The sequence below is a fragment of the Bidens hawaiensis genome, unplaced genomic scaffold (assembly GCF_021521415.1).
Source record: "Bidens hawaiensis isolate Kalapana, Puna unplaced genomic scaffold, B.hawaiensis_p1.1 tig00042853_1, whole genome shotgun sequence".
NCBI classification, from domain to species: Eukaryota; Viridiplantae; Streptophyta; class Magnoliopsida; order Asterales; family Asteraceae; genus Bidens; species Bidens hawaiensis.
The window spans coordinates 7,783-27,299 of NW_027497588.1; the positions used below are offsets into that span (position 1 = coordinate 7,783).

At 33.7% G+C, this 19,517-nt stretch overlaps 2 protein-coding genes across 2 annotated transcripts; one reads left to right on the plus strand and one right to left on the minus strand.

Moving 5' to 3' along the window:
* Window positions 1-434: 434 nt before the first annotated feature.
* On the minus strand, window positions 435-2,057 carry LOC143593837 (high-affinity nitrate transporter 3.1-like). The gene is made up of 2 exons (XM_077073328.1): window positions 1,921-2,057; window positions 435-986 (listed from the first exon to the last, which is right to left on the minus strand). The coding sequence occupies exons 1-2, from the start codon at window positions 2,045-2,047 to the stop codon at window positions 511-513; spliced, it is 603 nt and encodes a 200-aa protein (XP_076929443.1). The 5' UTR covers window positions 2,048-2,057; the 3' UTR covers window positions 435-510.
* Window positions 2,058-11,993: 9,936 nt separating this feature from the next.
* Window positions 11,994-18,885, plus strand: LOC143593839 (chloroplast sensor kinase, chloroplastic-like). The gene is made up of 9 exons (XM_077073329.1): window positions 11,994-12,497; window positions 14,962-15,123; window positions 15,266-15,559; window positions 16,007-16,072; window positions 16,436-16,504; window positions 16,600-16,692; window positions 17,007-17,224; window positions 17,946-18,219; window positions 18,303-18,885. The coding sequence occupies exons 1-9, from the start codon at window positions 12,087-12,089 to the stop codon at window positions 18,558-18,560; spliced, it is 1,845 nt and encodes a 614-aa protein (XP_076929444.1). The 5' UTR covers window positions 11,994-12,086; the 3' UTR covers window positions 18,561-18,885.
* The last annotated feature ends 632 nt before the right edge of the window (window positions 18,886-19,517 follow it).

Here is a 19,517-nt window from a genome sequence, read left to right on the forward strand (position 1 = left end):
AGGCGGGAGTTTTCCCCCTCCCGCCTTTATGCGGGAATGCTCCCGGCTTTGCTCATTCCTTCTTCAGGTGACTACTGAATTATTACGAGTTTGAGCCTTATGCGTGTAGCCATGCTGCGCGGGTGGCCAGTCCCTAATGGCGGGTATCCGCACCTGCGGGAACAGGCGGATACTTGGAAACCATAGGGAGGCATTTCCTGCGGGACCAGCTTGCGTACCGCATGTGAGGTCGTCACAACTCTGAGCGTGGTGGGTCCTGCGGGTTTGGTAGGTCGCGGCGCAGACGTCCCTATGGTGAAGTCTGCGGGTTCAACTGCGCAGACGTCCGTTTAAGGAGTCTTGCGTGTTCAACTGCGTAGACGTCTCCTTTTAAGGGAGTCTTACGGGTCCTAACCACCTCTGCTGGGACCTACCTCTTCAGTATTATATATAATCATCTAGTAACAAGTAGCACTTTTGGTTTTCTAACACGATATAATGTTAAAATCTAGTGTATTTACTTATAGTCTTTTAACTTTTTACTTTAGACTGCCTTCTCTCTATAATGAAAAAACCGACAAGCGACAACAAAGCAAAAACCGAAAAACAAACGGATGCAACATCAATCGACACATGACGCCCACTGATCCCTTGAATCTTGAATAAGTTATCGGTCTTCTTATTGTTTGTGGTTTGCCCATAAGCGATCTCTTCATCGGCATCATTATAAGCATATGATCTTACAAAATATGTGGCGGTTGGAATATCTTTCTCAATATGCCACTTAAGTCCTTCTACACTCCCCTCATAGGGTTTGTTGTATATCGTAAACTGACATGTTTTGTCTTTTCTTAGGTTGTCATTTGTTTTCCTCCATTTTCGATCAATTTGGCTAACCGGGGCATAACAAAGCTTTACTTTCACTTTCTTGTATTCGTCGGTTTGGTTTGTGATCGTTTGGTTCAATCCAAAAGTGACGATTATATCATCTTCACCAGCTCTTAAAACTGCGAGTTACATGTTTTGTTTCGTCACTAGAATAACCCATTTTAGTTGCAAAGCACCCCAAAGGGTGTCACTTGTACCTTTATTATTTAACAAAGATTCATTTGTCTTGAAACCATATGTCCATATTTCTCACATTTATGCTATTATACATATGATTTTGCAGAAATTGCAACTGTTTTTTATAGGTAATAATATGCATTGGGAAATTATAAAATGTTTTTCTTTTCGAAATAATAATATATTTTAAGTTTTGTCTTACAAAATGATATACTATAAAGTTTTAATCTTGTTTAATCATAAAAAATGGTTGTTTGTCCTGATAATACTCATGTCATGTTAAGTTGACATGTTTAACATGTTTAGTTATGGTTCGTGTTCGTGTTTATTTGTTTAAGTTAACTGTTTAACCTATTTAATTAAACAGTTTGATCCTTAAACCTATTTGAAGTTAGAAAAACAAATAAACATTTTATTTATAAGGTCATCCCATCAACCCATTTAAGCCCTCTGTCACAACCCACAAAATCTCCTCAGGACATGTTTAGCCTATCTATCCAACCCGCAAAGCTTGTTTATGACCTAATTAACTCATTGACAACTTAATTCGACACCTTGCTAACAAATTTGCAATTGACTAACATGTTTGACCCGTTTATAGAAAATAAAATACGTGTTGTGTTCATGTTACACCATTTTAAGTGTGGCACGAAAAAATATATGGATCGTGTCTCGATTCATCAACTAAATCCAAAACCCGAAAACCATCAATCCACCAACCCGACATGATTGACGCCCCTAAATTCACACAAGTATGGTTCTTCCTTGTGCGTATTCTTTGCACGATACGAATTATAAACATCAAAACCAATAGATTTTGGTCTACATATGAAACTTAAAACAAAACACGAATTTTCTATATGAGTGCAGTTTTACCTTGACCGTCTATGGCAGAGACCACGACGAAAAGAGACAGCGGCAACGACGAGAAGAGCACATCTCCATTTGTAATCTTTAAACAGAAGAATAGAAGGAGAGAAACTTTAACCAAAAAAGATTTCATTTTTGAAGTGAGAAATTAAAAAATCTATTAGGTATATTTGAATAGTTTATGAATGGTGTTGATTTTATGAGTGGTGTGTAGAGTCAAAATTGTCATATAGTGACCATAGTTAATGTGAATGGCCCATGGCTCCCTTAATAGACTAAATGACTAATAATAGTTGTGGTCTCAAAAGTCTTTAGTCCACTCTCAAGTTGAGTTCATTGGGCCATTGGTTTTGTTCTAAAGTGAGCAAAATTCAATGTTTTGTACTTTTATGAGGTTGATTGTGTTACTTTAAATGTTTGATTTGTTTGCTAAAATATGATATTTGTATTGGAAAATAAGGTAAAAGTAAAACACAAAGGTGATAGTAATTACTTTAAATTTCTTATAGTAATTTTAGATTATTTCAATTCAAAACATTTAAGTGATTTAATTATGTGAGTTTACCATTAACACTAATGAGATACTTTAAATTATATTCCTTAATAAAAGGTACCTTAAATTATATAAATTTAAAATCTATTTTACTGTATACACTACAATAAATGATTATAAAAATACTATAATAACCTCTAGTTAGAAAATATAAGAGAAACAAAGGGTGTGAATATTTTCCACATGTTAAAGGTATTTAGTCGCGAGTCAACTTAAGGAATACCCTCCCCCCCCCCCCTTTTTAACAACCAACAAATATAGAATGTCTAGATATTTCGTATGAGGTGACTCAGTAGTTAAAGGCCACCGCTAGCTGGCCCAACCCAGTCATACGGAGCCCTTAAGCGCCTCCAAGTATCTCCAGTTCCGGGAAAACCCACACGTCCGAATGCCCACCTGGATGCCCTCAGGATCAAACTGGATATCACAAAGATCTCAGTCTTCCTTAATTGAGCCACCCATGTCCCCTCAAAATGTTATAAGTGGGAATTGAACTTGAGTCTTCATTGAGAAACTCAAACTCCTTACCATTACACCCCATTAAGAAGGACTAGAATATCCTTACTTCTATAATGTTATAATTTTAGATAGCAATAAAAAAAATTAGATGTTTTATTCAGACACTATAAAGTAAAAACTAATGTGCTACACGGATTAAGGAGGTGTTTGGGATTCCTTATTTTACCTTCTTAATTATATAATATCTAGTTCCCGGTGCACAAAACTGCCATTCAGATTTGTTTTCAACTTGAAATTTGTTAATTTGTTTTTAATTCTCTACTTCCTGATAGTTGCACGGTTGGATAGCATTATGCCATGGTATGTGGACATATCAAGGCCACTACGGTTAATTGTGTAGAATAATGGTGGGTCAGTTAGGTGGTTATCAGACCTCAATTCGCACTTATCACTTTGGCATATAACTAATCAATTTTTTAATCAAGACTGGAGGGAGGAGCTTGTAAATAATGTGAAAAATGTTTTTCTTTCTTGCAGCCTGATTATGAGTCTCCGTTCTTCACAGGCCACACTCACGAAGAAGCCAAAGCCAATGGACGAAAAATCCTTTATAAATGGAAGTTGGGAAGGTTAACAGAGCATTTTGTATTATCCTTGAACTCTGAAGGTAAGAGGATCATAACAAAAAAAATATTTTTCATGTTCTTTTTATGGTATTATGGATAAGCTTGTAATCAAATACATTCTAGTGAATAGTGATAACTTTCAAGTTTCAACATAGGCATGCCAAGGCTATTCTACTTATATTACTTCATTTTCCAATACTCTTTTGGCCATTATTCCTAATAAACCATATCTAATATTGAATGACTTTCGTTTCCAGAGTATGAATTCGATGCCATGAAGGAGGAAAATGAACCCAACAAGAGAAGTCCACCTACCGGTGGTGAAGTTCATATGTGTACATAAGAGTAAGCTCTTTTTCAACATATATTTGCAGTTGACTTTTCTTTTTAAAGATACTTGACTTTTTCCTATACCTTTGTTCCACGTATGCAATGTTTAATATTCTTTTAACTGATTATCAATCTCAATTATTAAAAATGCAGTATTAGTTTTACATTAATGAGATTGATGCGGAGCACGTTTGCGATGGATTCATGTTCTTCCAGAGATCGAACTATGAGTTAAAGGTTATATACACTAAAAGTACAGTTATTTGGCCCATTTCTTTTTTGAAGCATGAATCTCATGATAAATAATAAGTCAGAGAACCAGGTAGGTGCATGCTTTATCAATATATATGTGGGAAAACAGGTGGGTCGAAATGGGATATTTTGGTACGAGTTGGTTGAGGCTACTGGAGACACTTATTTTCCAGAAAGAGAATTGATATTGCATAAATGTTTACAATTTTAACAAACTAAATTCTTAAAAATATTTGGTGATGATACTACAAGCACAGCACATCCAACCTTGAGTAATATGGAAAGAAGAAAAGTACGACGTTTGATGGATTGTGGTTCAAGTTCTTTACTATGAACAACGTAACAAGACAACATGGATGGTGGGCTAATAGCAGCCGAACACGCGTCTCAACAAACGAACAAGAAACAATCATTAAAATGATGAGATTTCGTGGATGGAAAAAGAAAACTAAGAGCTCCGATTTGAGATTTTGTAGATTAAAACGAGATTAAAAGAAGCAGAATAATCATCATCATTGTCTGTTGACAAGTCTATGATCTCAAATGATGGTTGTTGGATATTTTTTGTTACATGTATATATAGTTAATTGTTTTAAGTACAATTTATTGCGTTTTTTGTTTAGAATGGAAAGAATGTCGTATCTTTACATACTATTAAAGCAATACAATTTGTACACATGTCATTCAACTAGCCTCTCCACATCACGTGTCATTCAACTAGCTTCTCCACATCAATGTCACATCATGCCAGGTCTTTGAGCGAGATGAAAGTTTTAATACATAGCACACAAACCATCCAACTAAGCTATCTTGATGTCTTTAAGAATGAAAAATATATCATATATATTAAAAAAACACATTGTATTGGAAGTGGATAATGGAAATTAACTCAAAAATGGAAATAAATGTCCAACAGAATCTTCACAAAATATTAAACAATGAAAATTAATTAAAAAAAATTCTTTAGATTATATATATATATATATATATATATATATATATATATATATATATATATTTAAATTATATATTATGTCATCCGGGTCAAACACCGGTCCACCCTCCCGGGTCGATTCGACCTTTGACCCGGCAAGGCTTCCGGGTCGACGTCCGGGTCGGGTCTGAAAACATTGCCTATTATTGCCAAATCATTTCACACACCATATTTAAACCTTAAGATTTTCCACCTTAATCATTTTAATCTCTCTCTCTCCCCCTCTCTCTCTCTCTCTCTCTCTCTCTCTCTCTCTCTCTCGCTCTCTCGGCTTACTAACTCCACCATCCACCATCTTTTATATTCCGGCAATGTAGATCGGAATTAATCGTTTTGCGGTAAGGTTATATACTATACTCTAATGGCCAACAATGCTATATGATTATCCGGCAAGGTTATATCTTTTTCTGGTAAGGTTTTTCGATATGGTTTTTATATTTATTTTAATTGTTATATGATTTTGTAATAATCTCTTAGTATATCAAAATCCAAGATTGAATTGATATTTTTGAAGTTATCACGGTTTTCCGGTAAGATTTTTGTTTTCCGTTTTTGTTTGTATTTATATTAATTATTATATGATTTTCTTATAATCTCTTTAGGTTATATATCAAAATCGAAGATACAATGGAGATTATCCCTATTTCGTTTTTCCGGTAACGCGATTCAAATATTCGGTTATCAATTAGAACATCAATTTTACATTTGTTTACATAATTCAAATCTTCTATAATTGGTAATTTGTTTATTATGTGATATTAATATTAATATTTAATTTCTCATTTCAGGTTATGTTCCCAACTTGATATAGCTAATTTCGTGGGTTGAAGATTTGTTGATAAGATATCTTATTTTGTGTTTAATATTGATGTATATTTTTGTTATTATTCATGTATTTATTTACTTTTCGCAATTCATGTAATTTATTTGATTTTTATATAATCAACCATATATTGTTGTTTGTCAAAGTCCATTTAGTATATTTGTAAGGCCCCGTTACCGGTAACCCTACTTTCGTGTTGGATTTACTCATAAACACAGTTCTAAATATCAGAGTTAATTAAAACATTTACGCGGAATATAAAACTTTCATAAAACTTTACATAATTCATAACTTGTCTCAAACATTTATTGTCTTTCACATTAAAGCATTAAAATTAACACATCATAGGTCCTCAGATGCCAGATTCTTGTTCAGTGCCATGTGTCTCCTCAAGCGAGCTGCCTCATCCTACTCACCTGCGTGCATACTAAAAGTCAGCTACGCTGAGTGAGTTCTAGATAATCACATAATCATACCATTCACATAACATTATATTCTTTCATTCATACTTTTATACTTTCATACTTTCTTACATTCATACTTTCTTACTTTCATACTTTCTTACTTTCTTTTGTATTAACTTACTTTCATATCTCATGTTATAAAGAGCATTACGCCCTACATTCATCGAGTATTATTAGGGCTCGGTACCCTCTTTCCTCGAGTATTATTAGGGCTCGGTACCCTCTTTCCTCGAGTATTATTAGGGCTCGGTACCCTTCTTCCTCGAATATTAGTAGGGTTCGGTTCCCTAGTTCTCGAATATTAGTAGGGTTCGATTCCCTCTTCGTTACCATACAACCATACATCATACCTCGAGTATTATTAGGGCTCGGTACCCTTTTCGTAACCATACAACCATACATTATCATTTCTTTCTTCTATTATCTCTATCATGTTCATACACATAAACATACATAACATACTTACCTTATACATAGCGTTACAACCTGACAGTACGTGCAATATCCGAAGATCGTTCACGTACCATCAAGCAATCATTCATACATTTCACATTATCCACATAAGGCATACACTTATCTCTTAGGATAAGTGTATTAACAAACATGTTGAGTATGCACACAGCCCCGAAAACATAACACATTATTGGGGCTAGAAACTCACCTGAACACGGTTACGTTCTCCGTTGATCGTAATCCCTTTCTTCAGTTGTGCACGGCTGACTGTATAACAAGTATACATATCAATTTAACTATCACTACTTATAACATCTTTCTAGTCTTAATTACTACCCACAACGAACGGGGGTCCGGGGGCAGCGCCCCTGGCAGCGGGGTCTAGGGGCGGCAGCCCCTAGCAGGGTCCAAGGGGCAGAGTCCCTGGCTGGGGTCGAGCTGCCAGGTCAGCTTGGAAAAATTTTATTTCCATTAACTGTCTTAACACATTTTTCATTAGATTTTTAATTTATTTTCTAAACGAACTTGGCTTTAGGCGAAGTTAAACCTCAGGCGAACTTGTCATCAGGCGAAGTTAAACCTCAGGCGAACTTAGCTTTAGGTGAAGTTAAACCTCAGGCGAACTTAGCTTTAGGCGAAGTTAAACCTCAGGCGAACTTGTCATCAGGCGAACTTAAACCTCAGGCGAACTTGTCATCAGGCGAACTTAGCTTGCAGGCGAAGTTCATCAGGCGAACTTAGCTTGCAGGCGAAGTTCATCGCTTGAAGGCGAAGTTGCCCAGATGAAGGCGAAGTTGCCCAGATGAAGGCGAAGTTGCCCAGATGTCCGCTGTTTCGGTTTCTGATCAACATTTCGGGCGATTTTAACACCCTTGTTAAGGTTCAATACCACCCACTACACTTCCCGACCATTTTCGGTCGTTTATTCACTAAAAGCTCGGATCTTTAAACTTCCAAGATCAAGAATCATACCTTTTGAGCTTGTTTGGATCTCGTTTATCTTGGTATCACCACTAATCTTTCTCTCTTACCCGGACCTCGCTCGATCCTTCCTTCTTTCTCGGCCCGGCCGGCGGCGGTTTTGGGTGTGCTTGGTGTGTGTGTATGTGTGTGTTTAGGAGAGTGGGGGAAAATGAAGATATTTTGGGATTTTGGGGGTATTTATATTCCTGAAATCCCATTCTCATTTAACCCATCTCAATTAATCCAAGTCCAAGACCCGCTCCTTCCCCGACATTAATCAATTACGCGAAATCACTAAACATAACTTCCTTTATTCATCATTAAAATTTTAGGATGTTACAATATTTTAATCAGAACCGACGTATTAAAGAAAAATTTATTTGTATCTTATATTTATCTATTTATTAATGATAATCTCTATAATTTATAATAATTATTATAAGTTTATTAATTTTGTTATTATTAATTTATTATCTTTTCTAATTAGTTGTTACATCTTATTTTGACAGAAATAATAACATTTACACCTTACTATTTTTAGATTTCAATATCTTTGACTTAAACATTATTCTGATATTTTATTGTAAGATACATTATATTTTCTATATATAACCAATTACGTTATATGTGGAAAACACAATAAATAAGTTATAAAGTTTCCATGATTTTAATTACAAGATTTTCAATATAATAATTTATTGCAAATAAGCATTTACATTATATGTTCTATATTCAATGTATTTTCATGGTTTTAATTATATAAATACAAGATTTTCAATATAATAATTTATTGCAAATAAGCATTTATATTATATGTTCTATATTCAATGTATTTTCATGATTTTAATTACATAAATACAATAATTAAGTTTTCATGATTTTCACTTAATTTCGCATTTCCATGATTTTGATTATTGGCCAAGTTCTATTTAAAAATTTCTTCAAAAGTTAATTGTATTAAGTGAAGTTCCTTTGGTGATTCACAATTTTATATTATCTATATATTATTTCTGATTAATATTAAATGTATTTTATTCATATAATCGTTCATTAAATATTAGTTTTTATTTGGTAAGTTTTTTGGTATGGTAACCATTATTAAATTAAAAATGTAATAACCAACATTTAAGTTCACGTAAATCATTGCAAATTAATTACCTTTAATTCAATTTATGACAATTGATTTTTGTTTAAAGATATTTAAGGTAATTAATTAATTAACAGTTTGATTTTCATTTACTTAATTGTGGAAGTCAAATTAAATTACTTAATTTTAGAAGTCAAATTATTAACGTTTTCCAAAAGACCCGAGTAATTATGGAAGTCAAATTAAATTATTTAAACTCAAATTTATTTTAATTACACTTATAATATTGTTACAAAAATTTATTTATTTTAAAAAATGATTTCAGATATTGTGATAACTAACTATCATTTGACCAAAATGATATAACTATAATTAATGATATTATATTTTGCCAACTTCAAAACAATTTATACTTTTTATATATGTAAATCGTTTTGAATATAAGTTTTTACAATATATATTGACAACTAATTAATTTATTAGTTATTACGTATTTGACCATAACACTTTCTTTGTTTTACAAATACAATTATTTGATAAATATATATGAACATTAGATCCATGTGATAGCTAAAAAATAATCAAATAGAAAAGAGTTTAATACCAAGTGCATAACCAATAATGTCTATATAAACGTAGGAATGAATGAATGTATACCAATTACGTTGTTATGTTAGATAAATTTATAAATGTTACTTTTATGTTTACTTGCATATTATATATGTAGATTATGAAAAATAACAATGTTTTCTTGTCAAACTCATAGTATAGGTAGATATGTATGTTTATTTAAATTTTTGTAATTGTTAATAACATAACATTTTGTTTATAACACATTAATTGTATTAGAGTTGTACTTTTAATTTCAAATGATGCAATTATCATTTAATTAATATTTGAATAATTTTTAAATACGCATAAATATCAAGATTAATGTATACAATTAAAACAGAATTATATAATGAAATTGATTTTAAATAAAGTAATGATGTTAACAATTACTTTATGTTTTTTTCTTCCTATATATTTTTATTAATATTTTTGAATATGTTGCTTTTATTTAATAGCAATATTTGTCATTTGTAGTATGTTTGGATTGCTAAATGGCAATGTCATTTGTAGTATGTTGGTTTTATTTTTTAAAGTTTCTTATTGATCTCTTATACCTTATTGTATTAAGATTAATAATTAGTTTATTACTTTTGTCAGCCGAAAAATATCATCTTGCTCGAAACATATGCGTGTTGGTTGAATATGTTGTCTATATTTATATGATTTGTTGATATGTTTTTCCACCCGTGTGTAACACGGGCTATACCCTAGTTCATGTCATTATGACATTAAAACACCCGTCCACCGGACGGGTATAAAACTAGTTCTTATAGGTTATAAGTTATAAGACGTTTGATTAAGTTTGATTTTGTAAGTGTACAAGTCATAATTTACAACTTTGTAACTTATAACTATAAGTCATAAAGAGATCGTATAAGAAATCTCAAACAACCCCCCTAAATAAATAAAACATTAACAAACAAGCTATAAACATACCTTGTCTTCTTTGCCATGGATCTAGAGGTACCTTACATGTCGCATGCGAATAATATTAGTGGCCTGTACGATCTTTTATGTTTCTTGGGAATAAGAAACATTCTATAATGGTAAAGTGGTAAAGTTAAGATGGTGTTTCATCTTCGATATTTAAACCATTCGTTGTTAAAGCCTCTTGACAGTGCAACGTCACCGATACATGAACACTAGGCTATAAAACCCCAAGCTCATGTTGCCTTTATGTGGTTTGCCCACCTGAGGGGCTTTAAAATTTATTTTTTAATTTAAAAAACATAATAAAATAAAAGGTAAATAATAATAAATTTAAAATCATTAAACACAAAGTAAACAAAAAAACCACAATTATTTTAGTCGTCGTTATTTGTTCGCTTGTTCCTCCAAAAATGTTTAACCAAATTCAATCGAAGACTATTGTTCGTTTCTCCTTTTTGTGTTTTTAATAAATTAGCAAGTTTCTTATCAGCGTTTAGTGTTGAGTCGGAATCCATATTATAGAGAACGATTATAAATTTATAGAAAAGAATGAGATGTTTGTAGTGTGGGCTTAATTAGATGGGTATATAAAGAGGAAAATGGTATAAAAAATAAAAATAAAAAACTTTTTTTTATTGAAACGGTCATATAATTGTTGGGATTGGAAAGGGCCCCACCACAATCACCTATGTCGCCCAACATTCCCACACCGCCCCAGCCCATGTCCCCGTTCTTGACTGCCCCTCGACGGTGTTCCAAGGGATCACCGCCCCTTTTCCGAGCTCTTTGTCGCCCACATCGAATGGTCCTGGGGTACCAACATAGCTTGCAATTACCCTTTTGTTCAAATGATATGTGGGTGATGATTAAACTTGGGATTTTATAGTCTCGGATTGGAAACCTGACTCAATAGGGTTTTCATATGGTGATGAGTTTTCTCATTGATGGTGTTTTTGAGTGAGTAATGTTTTGAGCATCAAAACCAGTGTGGACAGTTGGTGCCTCGTTTCAGAATTGCTCACTTGAATACTAAGGGTAGTCTCAGATGTTGTTAAAGTAAAAGTACCAACGTAGCTAGAGACGAGCAAATAAACATGTTAATCGAACCAAGCCGAAAATTAAAACCCCCGGACCGGTTTGAATCGATTATGTAGAGACCGGTTTAGAACCGACGAAACCGTAGGTTCGAAACTGGTTTATAATTTTTCTCACCAAAACCGGTTTCCAAACCAAAACATAGCAAAAACCGGTTAACACTTTAACCGAAACCGATCATAACCCTGTCAAGAAACCGATTTTGACCTTTATTGACCTAACCGAATCAATTTCAATCCAAACATATTTGTGCACCTCTAAACGTAGTCAATTTACGACACGTGTACTAGAGTAGAGTGAATTTCTTTCACAACACTAGTTTTGTAAAAAAAGTTAAAAGATTAATAAAGAAAAGGAAAACTATCTTTTTGTGACACCTGTCACATGCTATGTCCACAATAACCGTGAACCCCTATCCACTTATACCAAACCGGCAACCACCGCCGTAACAGAATTCTCCGGCCAATAATAACCGTCACTCACTCACTCACTCTCTCTATAATAATAATATTATTATTATTATTATTAATAATGATACTCTCTTCAATCACACCACAATTTCATCATAATCTACACCAACACACCGATCTCCGCCGTCAATTCCACTACAAATCATCATCATCCACAGCCGTACACTGCATCAACCCTAGCATCGGTTCAACTCTCCGTCACGTAAGTATTAGTGATAGTAATGACGGTAACAGTAACAGTAACAAGTGCGAAGATGATGATTATGATGATGATGACGTCACGGTAGCGTCAGCTTCAGCTATTGCAGCTGCTATACGTAACGCGTCAACGTCTCCGGTGGAGTTTGCGCAGCGGATTGAGAAGAACGGGAAGAGTAAATCGGTTCTGCTTCCGAGTGCTGATTTCCAGACGCTTTGTGTTGAACAGATGGATTTGTTTCGGCGGATTGTGGATCCGGATGCTCTCTTATCGGTAATATCATTATTATTATTAGGTTTAATATATGTGTAATTGAGTTTAATAACATACATATAGGCATATACCTATTTGTTATTTCATTGAATTGGTGATATTAGTGTATAATTGAGTCGATATACATATAATGGAGTCACAACATACATATAACTACTTGTTATTTAGGTTGAATTGGTGGTTTTATTAGGTTTACTGTGTATAATTGAGTCAGTCTACATATAACTACTTGTTATTTGATTGAATTTGGTAATATTATTTAGTTTACTGTGTATAATTGAGTCATCTGTGAGCTGTAGTGATGCTGTTATTTGATTGAATTGGTAATAGGTTTCAGTTACATTAAGAATCATGTACCTAATGGTAGCCTAGAGTTGGCAATATTAATGGTAAAGTTATCAGACTATTGTGATTGGAGTGGTAATAGATTTAAGTCACATATAACTATTTGTTATTTCATTGATTTGGTGATTTTAATTGGTTTTCTGTGTATAGTCGAGTCAATATACATATGACTGTTTGTTATTTGATTGAATTGGTGTTTTTATTAGGTTTACTGTGTATAATTGAGTCATTTGTGAGCTGTCGTCATGTTGTTATTCATTTATTTGATATATTTGATTGAAGTGGTAATATATTTCAGTTACAGTAAGAATAATGTACCTAATGGTAGCCTAAGGTTTGCAATGTTAGTGGTAAAGGTATAAGACTATTGTGATTGAATTGATGATTTTATTAGGTTTATTGTGTATAATTGAGTCATTTGTGAGCTATTGTGATGTCATTTGATTGAGTTGGTAAGATGCACCTAATGGTAGCCTAGGTTTTGCAATATTAGTGCTAAATGTATCAGGCTATCTTGCTTCCGAGCTCTGATTTCCAGACGCTTTTGTGTTGAACAAATGGATTTGTTTCGTCGGATTGTGGATCCGATGCTCTGTTATCGGTAATATTATTATGAGGTTTACTTTGTATAATTGAGTAACATAGATATAACTATTTCTTCATTTGTGACCTATTGTGATCTTGCTATTTTATTAGTAAAAATTCTTCAGTTAAAGTTAGAATAGTAAACCTAATTGTAGCCTAGGATTTGCAATTTTAGTGTCTAAAGGTATCAAACAAACGATTTGGAAATTCTATCACAAAACTAACTGGCTGACAATTGTGTGTTTAAAGTTTTACAATTATAAGTTTGTAACTCACATGTGAAGTATTTGCACCATTATACTAGCTGCACTTAATTGATTTGGCAACAAACTTCAGTTAGAGTTAGAATCATAAACCTAATTGATTATGTAGGTGCATTTCATTGGTTTGGTAAGAGACTTTATTTAGAGCTAGAATAGGAAACCTGATTTTAGCCTAGGATTTGCAATATTAGTGGTTAAAGGTATCAAGATAACGATTTGGAAATTTTTTAAAGTCTTGGAAAAATTTTCAAAATAGACAAATTGCCTAATAAGATTTTAAAAATAGGCATGAAATCACTTTCTCTCCAAAATAGGCATGGCCAATCATGTATTGACAAATAAGCCGCTTAGGCACAAAATGGGCCGGCACGGTTTACCATGTAAAAAGTGGCATGGCAAAATGATATTCTGGCACGTTCAATGGTTGGCTATAGCGGAGCCTAAAATGCAATGAAAAGGCTATGAAAGTGCCTGGAGGGTTTCTAAAAGGGCGGGCGGTTAGGCTCGTTTACATCCCACACGTGGATGGGTCACTTGCTTAGCCTAGACAGTTTCCAGAGACACTTAAAAAGTCGCGTGGTTTGGCTCCTTTGGATCCCACACGCTGATGATTTGGCACTCTCTTAGCCTTGACAGTTTCCAAAGACGCCCAAAATTCGCACAATTAAGCTCATTTGGATCCCACACGCTGAAGAGCAGGTCACTACGTGGTTGTGGCAGCTCCAGTGCTGAGTGCCCTTCGTAGCTTTTTCATTGTCGTTTAGGCTTCTCTGTGTCCCTATCGTGACACATGTCAGAATTTCCTTTTGCCAGATCATTTTTACATTATATCCATGCTACCCCATTTGGTGCCTAAGCGGCTTATGTGTCAACACATGATTGGTCATGCCTATCTTAGAAAGGAAATAATTAATGCCTATTTGGGAAATATTTTTTGTCAATTTGCCTATTTTATAAATTTTATCTTATGTTTTGGTGTCCATCACAAAACTAGCTGACTGACAATTGAGTATGTTGAAAGTTTCACAGATATAAGTCATCTTTGAATTCCTTGAAGCCTTGAACCATCACAGGAAGCAAATTGTGATTGTGTGTTGTGCATTGTGTTTGTTATGGCTATTTTAAAGCATTTATATGGAGATGGTGCTTTTCTTCATTACTAGAAGATTGATAAATCTTAAGGAGCATCTTAGCTTGTTGCTTTTTAACATTACCTTATTCTGATGTTGAATGCTCAATCTGAATCCTGATAGCATGCATTTAACATTCAGGTTTATGTGAGACCAGCTGGTAGTTATGTTATGGACAGGCTAGAGTTGCGCAGAGTTACTGTCTATCCTGGAAGGAATGTGTCTGATATTCTAATATTAATCAGTGATTTTAGTATCCCAACAGGATTAAGAGCAGCAGAAGCTTCACTCTTGAAACAACAGGTACAGTTTTTCATGCAATCTAAGGTGGCGTTTAGGATGCATATTCATGCAACTCTTCTTCGTTCATTAGAATAGGATATACGTTTTTTTTGTTTCTGATTGTTCTTTGTTCAATTTAGGATACATATTAATGTAATTGTAGGCAGAATTTATTCCTGAGTGTCGAACTTTGGTTTTCCCTATGGTGAAACATCCGTTTGTTGTCGGTTTTTTGGTTGCTGAAATTCCAAAACTAGAAATACAAAAAGAAGATGATGCAAAACAAGGCTCATCACCTGAGGATACTTATGCAGTGTACCCATATGCAATCTCAAAATCATGGGAATTTCAAAATTTTGTAGATAGAACATTGGAATTGCACAACTTTTCTGCTGAACAGAGATTAAATGCAATAAACATATCCCGCTCTGTTGCTATGGCGTATGTTATGGATCAGGTAAATGACTAATTTAGTGATTTATTGTGTTACAGTTAGAAATTTTCCAGGATTTATCCAAAGTTATTTTAAGTTAAAAAACTGAAAATGTGGATTATGAAATTGTGGAACAAAGTTTTTAAAATTAAATCAATACTTCCAATTGTATCGGTATTTATTAAAAAATCATGGATAGTTTACAAATCTTCAATTTTGCAATCACCGTGGCATTTTTTTGTGAATGTTTTGGTTAAAATTATATTATTTGAGTTGTGGTTTTGTTCATGAGAGGTGGTGGTGTTTTTTAATTGTGGAGCGATTAATGCTGTGAAATATTATTGTTAGTTTATTAATTGAAACTCTTGATTATGCTTAATATTATAAACCAAATGTTTCTAAGACTGCTCTATTAGTTTAGTTTGAAACTATCTTAAGACGAGTACTAATGTGTGTATGTTTTTTTCACAGAAATCAATGTTACTTCAGCAATCCTCATGGCAAAACAACGTTAGGATGAGTAATTTGGTTGAGCAAGTAAGACTTTATACACCTATTTCACATTACTGACTATAAAACTGCATGAATTAGAAATTACCTTTACACTTTTTATTGATTATATCTAATCAGTGCACATTTTATCATCAATTTTACCAGCCTAGTTACAAATGACATCAATTTCCTGATAAAATACTTAAAATGAGGGTGGTTGCTAAAATCAGTTTTAAGTTACAAGTTGAATTTATATAATATGCATAATGAAAAGTTGGATGCTAAAACTTAAGGAAAATAATATGAAGTAATGTTTCTATTATGTGCACTTTAGAATTCTTTGTTCATCGATATTATGGGCATAAAACTTCTTAGACAATATTATGATTGTTAGTCTTTTTTTTACAGATTCGTGGTCCACTTTCTAGCATTCGAACTTTGAGCAAAATGTTATCCGCCAATATGAAGAAAAATGAGGTGTGTCAGTGTGTGCCAAAGTTTGTTAATATTCTGTCAATTTTGTTATATCTTTTAGGAGTTACCTTTTTGACTCCTTGAATATGTTATTGTAGATTCCTTATGATATTGTTGAGGACATAATGGTAATAGGCGATGGTATGAGAGAGACTCTTCAACAACTGCAAGACGCTGTTCATATGACAAAGGTATGCTCTTGCATGGAATATATATTAAAGGACTAATTTCACACTCATATGCGTGTATATTCTCCCAAAAGCTCAAAATTTCATATTCATATATATATATATATATATTTTTTTTTCTAAACTTTATATATCATAATTATATTTATTTAATAAAAACGCTAAATCTATCATATTTGCCATTTGATAGTAAATAAAGCTAAATAAATTCTGTATTAAGAGTAGGCTGCATATTTTCAATGAGCTTATGCCTTTGATAGTTCGATGTCAATATTAAATATTTATTGGTTTTATTAATAGTTTTTAATTTCTTTCAGAACAATATAGTTCGCTACAATGAAGAAAACCTAACGAAAATAGACGAATCGGCTCACGAGTCAACGAGGTTTCAGTTATCCAATTTCTTCTCAAATGACACCTCTACCCCCACGAGACATGAGTATGGCGGACCATTCTCTCTCTCTTCAAAATCTGGAGACTCGGAAATGCCCATGCCACCTATGGCACTTGCACCTTTGTTAAATCATAAGATAAGGTATGGTTTATAGGCTCCAATAATTAGGGCTGTTCACGAACCGAACCAAACCGAACGCGGACATGCGCATACTTGGTTTGGTTTGAAAGCGAGCCGAACCGAGCTGATTGAATTTAAGGAAACGAGCGATATCTTTATGCTTGAACTTGGTTCGGTTTGAAACCGAGTGGCTTGGTTCGGCTTGGTTTTGCTTGATTTCATACAAAGTTTTCAATTTTAAATTTCTAAAACTTCAAAATATCTTTAATTCAAGACTCTCAACTCTAAATCGTCTAAAGTTCCATCTTTAAAATGTATAAAACTTAAAGTTAACAACAAAACATATACAAAACGAGCGGCTATGGTTTAAATTTGAACTTTAAATTCAACATAAAAGATTGAAAAATTAAAAACTTTAAAAAAATAGTATACTTTTATCTATATTCATAAAATTCACATATAAAACTAATAAATAAAAAATAATTCGAGCAAAACGAACCGAAGCAAACCGAGCGAGGCTTTGCTCGTGCTTGGATTGTTTTTAAACCGAACCGAGCCGAACGGCTCACTTCCAAACCGAGCCGAAATCGAACGGGCATTTTTCGAGCAATTTTTGAGCGAACGACGAACGAGCGGCGAGCGACGAGCATTTGGACAGCCCTACCAATAATTAAAAACTTATGCTTGTTTTTTTTTTGAAAATAAATAAAAAGACTAATATTTGTATTTTCGTGTAAAAAAGACCATGCAATGCATCTGATGTACTCTCTGATCTTGTGGGTGCACTCAAACCACTGGCTCATAAACAACAACGCATCATACGAGTATGTGAAATACCCGAATCGTTGGAGGTTGCAGTTGAAGAACCCGCGTTACGCCAGGCTTTAAGCAACTTAATCGAGGGTGCGTTATTGCGTACAAATATTGGAGGAATGATTGAGATCGTGTCCATCTCAGCGCCAGCTGGAGGCGTTCTTATCATAATCGATGATGACGGACCTGACATGCATTACATGGTATGTTAAGTTGTTGACTGTTGCCGACTCATACTCAACTTATTGGTATTGTTAAATAAAAACAGGCTTATTTAATTGTACAGACACAAATGCATTCGCTTACACCGTTTGGAGCGGATCTTTTATCGAAAGGCATGGTTGAAGACAACATGACATGGAATTTCGTAGCAGGGTTAACCATTGCCCGTGAGATATTGGAATCTTACGGTTGTGTCCTCAGAGTAATCTCCCCTCAGGTGGTTGAGGCAGCGCTTGGTGCTGGCGGGTCCCGTGTAGAAATATGGCTACCTTCTTTCTCTTCTTCAACCGATGGTTTAAACCACCCCGCTCAGGCAGCATAAGGCTCTACGTGATGTGGTTTTTTCCAAAAATGCCCTTGTTAAATCGGTAACAAACTTCTTAAACCGTAAAATTATATTCATGCTTACTGGCAGTATGTATATATATAACTGATGCTATTACATTAGGTTTGTGTAAATAGCAAGATATATCAGAATTAATAGGTAATGTAAAGGTTTGTTGTATCAAAATGTAACAGACGATTTATACGTGTTGTTACGTGTAAAAGATGATGTGACGGTACCTTTTTTTTTACCGTAATCGGTAAAAAAAAAGGTGGCGTGGCAATGGTTTTACGGGTTTAGTATGCAATTGCATCAAATGATAAAGGAAATAAAAGTTAGTTACTTAAAGCTTAAAAAGGTAGTTTTGTTACAGACAATGAGTAACAAAAGTAATAATCGCGATTGCGACTAGACCAACCAGATCGTGACAAATTTATTGCGAAAGTGACGGTCACGACGAAAAGTAAGACGACACGGTTTGTTGCAATCTTGATGGCCATTTTGAAAAGGATTGATTTAAATGGCATATTCTCATGCTTAGTTGACTCTTAATAGTCTTATGGTGATTTTCTGTTTGATAATGATAATTAGTATTTTAGTTATTATTAAAATCAACAAAAAGTGTGATGACCCATTCACATCGACACCAAATGAGCTTTCACACGTTGATTACAAATAGTATTATAACTAGTTCCCGGTCCGATCAGCTCGTATGGTGATACGATCGTATTATTATTATTATTATTATTATTATTATTATTAAAGTTTATCTTTTATTTAGTTTTCATTGTTCCTTATCGTTTATCTTTTTCTATTTTTATGTCTTTTATTTTCCTATATATTGTAATCTCTTTTAAGAGAAAGAATAAGAAAGAATTATTATTTGAGTTTATTTTCTCTTCTTCTCTTATGTTCTTGGAAGATTGACGGTTGTCTCGAATAAACCGTAACAAT

Coding starts and splice junctions, on each gene's coding strand:
- LOC143593837 (XM_077073328.1), bottom strand. CDS start 2,047: ATGAAATCTTTTTTGGTTAAAGTTTCTCTCCTTCTATTCTTCTGTTTA. Junction 987..1,920: donor CTCTGCCATAGACGGTCAAG/GTAAAACTGCAC, acceptor TGTAACTCGCAG/TTTTAAGAGCTGGTGAAGAT.
- LOC143593839 (XM_077073329.1), top strand. CDS start 12,087: ATGATACTCTCTTCAATCACACCACAATTTCATCATAATCTACACCAA. Junction 12,498..14,961: donor ATCCGGATGCTCTCTTATCG/GTAATATCATTA, acceptor TTTAACATTCAG/GTTTATGTGAGACCAGCTGG. Junction 16,073..16,435: donor TGAGTAATTTGGTTGAGCAA/GTAAGACTTTAT, acceptor TTTTTTTTACAG/ATTCGTGGTCCACTTTCTAG.